The sequence below is a fragment of the Merops nubicus genome, unplaced genomic scaffold (assembly GCF_000691845.1).
Source record: "Merops nubicus isolate BGI_N331 unplaced genomic scaffold, ASM69184v1 scaffold22155, whole genome shotgun sequence".
In the NCBI taxonomy this organism is placed as follows: Eukaryota; Metazoa; Chordata; class Aves; order Coraciiformes; family Meropidae; genus Merops; species Merops nubicus.
The window spans coordinates 7,663-12,959 of record NW_008610567.1 but is presented as its reverse complement, the minus strand read 5'-3'; the positions used below and the strand labels follow the sequence as shown (position 1 = coordinate 12,959).

Genomic DNA, 5,297 nt, shown 5'->3' with positions numbered 1-5,297 from the left:
AGCCAAGTCTCCGGGGACAGGCCTGAGCTCCAGGGCAGACACCGTGCTGCAAGGGCTCCATCTCCTGATGGGATTTCAGCGCTACAACCCAGCAGAGCCAGCGAGTCCGGGCATGCGCAGTGAAAGCAAAGTGCCTGGGAACAGTCTGCAGAGGCTGCCCGTCAACATGCACAATTAAAAAAAAAACCAAAAATAAACATAGGCCAGACCTCGCAGTGGATATTCCTCCCCAGGCACACGCTCCAAGCAGCTCCAGAGCCGAGAGGGCAGAGTCTGCAGCAGGTCCTAACTTCACAAAGCAACGAGACGGGGTCGGGTGCAGCTGATGGGCCGCACGCAGCTCTGGCCTGGCACTGCAGCTCTCCCGGCTTCTTCCCCTTAGTTCATGCACCAAAATACTTAGTTGAGGAGTGAGAGCTGCTCAGCACGCCGCTCACTTGTCTTAGTTTTGGCATTTTTCTCACCAGAGCACCAATAGCAAATACTGCAGCCACTGCCTTGTTAGCACACGTGGGTATCGAAGCAGCCCGGAGCGGGGCTGGGAACGGCGCTCGCAGCCCCCCTGGCACTCAGAGGTTACACTGAAGAGTTCTGCAGGCTCCCAGATGGCATAAATTCAGGAAGATAAAGAACATTAGACCCTTCAAAATGGAAGCATCTGCCAGCATCTGCTCAAACACAGCCCAGCTCCATCTGTCCAACAAAGCCACTAGTGGTAGTTCACCCAGAGCCTGACCCCGTCTCTCAGCCGTGGAGTCCTGGCTGGTCAGCGGCGGCCTAAAGCTCAGAAACTACCAAGAAGTGTGTGGCCATGAAAGAGCCCTCTTCCCATAAAGCTTCTAAAAGTCTCTTTGTGACAGCTGGAGGATTACACTGCAAGGAGACAAGTCTATGCCATATGGAAAATACATCATATTCCAAAGTAAAATGCTGTTTGGATAAATATCATTAATACATACATTGCATTCCCACCACTATTCTCAGAGTAAATGTGTTTCACCAGCAACGCTCCTACTTGTCTTGGTCCCAGGAACAGGTGTCTGCTCAGGGTGAAGCTGGACGGCGGCTGTACTGGACTCTGTACCTGTTCACTGGGACCCCGTGGACGTTCACTGTCTCACACGTGGTTTTGCAGGGCACCATCTCCTCGTCTTCATCTCCCATTAGCCAGTCTTGAACGACGTCAACTGCCTCCATGGTCACGTTCTCCTCTAGCCACCTGTTGTGCCACTCTTCAAACTGCTGGTGGTGCTTTAGCAGCACCATTGGCTGTACCTGAAAGCAGGACAGTAAAAGTCACCGAGAGGTTTCTGGGGGAGACGCCAACACCCTCACCTCGTTGTGTGCCTGATGTGCTCCCTTTACACCACGCCAACAGGAAGCCACAGGCCTGCATCTAAAGAGCTCTATTCCTTAATGTTTGCTGTTCCCCCTTACAAGCTGCACAGTAAAGAAAAGGCTGCTAAACTAAACTACAGTACAGAGCATTTACCAGCTCTCCTCCATGTTTCTCCAACACAGAGCAGTAACTTCTGGGTGCGGTCAGCTCTCCTCCATGTTTCTCCAACACAACATCTGGGTGCAGTGTGCAGGAATTCAGCCACAAGACTTCTTATCAGTCTTTTGGCTCATGTCCTCAACCTCTGCTACCGCCCGAGCTGCAGAGAGAGTACTAGGAGATGCACCTGCTTGGCTCTGCAGAGAGCTCCCCGCCTGTACATGTAGTCCTCCGAGTTCATGATGAACATCATTTTGTGGGTGTTGAGCTTGAAGCGGCAGTCCACGTTGCAGGCACTTTCCACCCCAATCAGCCTCTTCCAGGAGCTCTTCACTTCGCTCCGCAGAGCTCTCACCTGCTTACACTGCCACTTGCGGAACTTCTTCAGGTTTCTAGAACAGAACGAGGATTATGGAGCACGTGTCACCCTTGGTTATCTCTTCTCCTAAGCTTGCAGAGCTGACAGCACAAGTATGAAACGTGTATTTCCACTCTGAGTTTTCAGACTTTCTCCAGCATCTTCCTCTGACAAATATTTAGTGAAACAGGAACAAATTAGACCTCAAATTCCTCCCCAAAGGGACTGCTTAGACAGTCCCACTCCTTTCTAAACAGTTTCATCACCAAACCTCAATGCAGTACTCATAAATTTTCAGTTGAGCGTTCTTACTCAGTGTGCTGGACTGCAACAGCCCCTTTGGAGCTTGGAGACGAGCACATTTCCCTAGAGCTGCTCATAAAGCACATTCCCTAGAATCATCCCCTAGAATCAGGGCCACACACACCGAGCGGAATGCCGTGGAGGAATGCTGCCAGGGGTGTGGCCCAGGAGCAGGAGAGCTCACCTTTGCAGGAAGACAGGTTTCAGTAAGAAGCCATCGTTCTGGTTGTTTGGAGCCCCTTCCACCCCAACGTACTGCTCCATGTAGTTAGCCAGGTGCTACACAAGAGAAACCCATTTCAAGTCAGGTTTTGCTCTCACCGAGACAAACGTCACTGCAAAGAACAAGTTTATTTCCAAGCTGCTTTTTATGAAGCTGATTTACATTGAAACTCTTTGGCTTTCCCATTTCTGTCCACGACCACAGCCCCACACCTTCCCACCTCCCAGGTATACTTCTCCTGGCAGTCTCACAGTTTGGAACAAGGAAGTGGGAGAGCTTCCTTAGACATCTGCTCTGTCCGTGGTACAGCAGACACCATGGTCTCTGTGGTATTACCTGGACCTCCACAGGATCTTCTGTCTGGGTTTCTTCTGTATCCAGAAGCTCAATGGTCATGATCACCTGCCCTTTCCGCTGAAGAAACATCACCTGTAATAAAGTTACAGGCACAAGATATTGGCCACATGGGTTCACAATAAAATGCTGTGCATTCACAAGTCAGCTGGACAACAAACAGGAGCTAGGAGAAGAGTAAGCAGCAGGGCTTCACAGCGAGCCCAGATGCCACAGCAGGGTCTGTGCTCTTGCTTTGGTACCTCCTCTCCATCTCTCTCTCTCTCACTGTTGTGGCCTTGGAGCTTCCAAACCCACTCCTCCCAGGTAAAGTGCCACAGTCACGTTACAGAGCTCCCTGGCAGCAAGTCCTTACCTTGAAACAGTTCTCATCTGCCATGCAGCGTTCAGCCTTCCACTGATAGCTGGTCTCCTTTGCTGCCCGGACACACCTAGAGGATAAGTTACCTCCAGCAGCACCTCGCTTCCTTTCGTTCAGGTAGAGCTCAACAACCTTCAGGCAGATGTCGTCGCTCACTAGATGGTGAAGCTTCCATTAAAAAAGGGGGAATTCAGTCAGCGAGCCTGGGCCAAGAGTTAACTCCAGTGTGTTATGAAAGGAGCACAAAACTCAGCACAGCGTCACACCTCAGATGAAGCAGCAAAGCTTTAACTCCAGAGACTTCACAAATTTCACTCTCTTTTTCATTACTTTACAATAAAAGGAGCAGAGAAGAGGGAGGGGCTGATGTGCCTTACCTGTAACAAAACTGCAATTCGAAGAGAGATCTGAGTAAAAAGGACTGGGCCTTTTTGTTTGGCCTTAGATGTACTTTGGGAATGGCAGAATTTTTAAAAGACTGGAACTTAACAAATGTTGGAAAAGGCCAAGAAGAGTAAATCCTCTAAGCTGCTCCCTGTACTGAAGCTGTACTACCTCACTGAACTTCTGTTCCTGCTCCCCCTACATATCAAACTTTTCTGTCACTTTAATTAATCCTTTGCACTAGAGTGTACTGTGAGAAACCAATTCACCTGTAGAAGAAGCTGTGTGGCCCCCCAAACACACATCACAGCCACCAAAGCAGTTACCTGGCGGACAATGTTCTGCACCAGCTTGTCCATAGTGAAGCCAATGTAGGCGTGGATGGTGAACATCTCCCTCAGCGTGTCCTCGTACTGCGTGGGGTCGATGTTCCCGTCCAGCAGGCTCCTCACCATGTCCAGGAATGCAGGGTAGTACTCCTCCAGCTCCACCTCACCTGGGCAGGGGGAACGGGAGCAGGGTGGGGTCAGGAGACACCAGGGACAGCACTGCTCAAGAACCACGACACTGGGTACCCCCAAGGTGCAGCCAGCTCTCTGGGAGGAGACAGCTGACAGGCTGTGACAGTTCTACCTCAGCACTCCCACAGCTGCCTTGTGCAGGTAACTATTTCACTGTGCAGGTAACTATTTCACTGTGCAGCCATTTCCACTTTAAATCAAAACAACAGATTAATATAGTGAGACACCTGAGAACATCTGACAGCAGCGAGCTTGCATGAAGTCTCTATGAACTACACATGAGAGCCCTCAGAAGATAAATGACAAAGCAGCTACCCTGGTAAATCACAACTATGACTGGCCTCTGCATCTCTCCCTTCCTCACAGCCTCGCCTGCTGCTCTCAGTTCCTCAGACACACAACCCAGCTCTAGCAACCAGAGCATTAACAATGGACTACGTCCCGGATGGTTCTTACTTGGTTGCTTCAGTCTCAGTTCCATGGCTGGATCATTGGTTTTCTCTTTTCTTCCCTCACAGAGGAGTTTCTCTCTCTCTTTCTCAGTCCGATACTCTAGCAGCTGCTTCTGAGCTTGACGATAAATCTTTAGGAGCCTGGAGCACAGAGTCTGGTGAAGGCGGAGGAAGAAATACCAGTTATTATTGACAAAGAACAGGCTGTAAACATCATCCAGGGTGTTGTGGGGCTCTGCAGCTGTCACATCACAGAAGGTGGCTTTTGCCTCCAAAGGGCTGCCTGGAGGCCCAGGCACGTGCTTCTTCCGGAGCTCGGGAGTATCCAGGTTCTGCCCTTGATGGTTTTCTCTGTCCTCGTCTGTTGATTCTTCAGAAATACTGTGCTCAGGGGGCTGGGAGAAAAACAGCTCAGGGATGAAGTGATGCACTATCTGCCGGATGGTTGCTTGATCCTCCTTTTGGATAGTGGGCTGCCTTTTCACATAATAGCTGATAAGAGACGCTGCGTCTTCCAAAATCTGCTTGTCTTCATAGATAAAGATAAGGTGAGGCTCGTTCGTGGATGAACTTCTCCCCTCTGAATGCTGCTCCTGATGCTGTAATCAAGAGACAGATAGATAAAGACCCTTCCAATGGCTCAAGAGCCATGCCTGCCAGAAGAAATAAGCCAGTATTAACACTGCTCCTGGGACTGCCCTTTTCAGCCACGAACTCCTCAGAGCACCACCCCTTCAGTGAGGTCCCAGGGGCTGTGTGAGCACCCAGGTAATACCACAAAGGAAGGATACACAGGGTGGGTGATTGACTCGCTTCCTCACCTCATCATAGACACTCTCAATT

General features: G+C 50.3%; 1 protein-coding gene across 1 annotated transcript in view; it reads right to left on the bottom strand.

Moving 5' to 3' along the window:
* Positions 1 to 899: 899 nt before the first annotated feature.
* SIN3B (SIN3 transcription regulator family member B) overlaps positions 900 to 5,297 on the bottom strand; it is a gene marked incomplete at its 5' end in the record, with an annotated part of 11,954 nt that continues 7,556 nt past the window's right edge. The window contains 8 exon segments of the mRNA XM_008940964.1: positions 900 to 1,275; positions 1,686 to 1,890; positions 2,344 to 2,438; positions 2,719 to 2,811; positions 3,092 to 3,265; positions 3,808 to 3,977; positions 4,459 to 5,053; positions 5,276 to 5,297. The exon segment at positions 5,276 to 5,297 is cut by the window's right edge and continues 29 nt beyond it. Coding sequence (XP_008939212.1) covers positions 1,045 to 1,275; positions 1,686 to 1,890; positions 2,344 to 2,438; positions 2,719 to 2,811; positions 3,092 to 3,265; positions 3,808 to 3,977; positions 4,459 to 5,053; positions 5,276 to 5,297 — 1,585 coding nt within the window.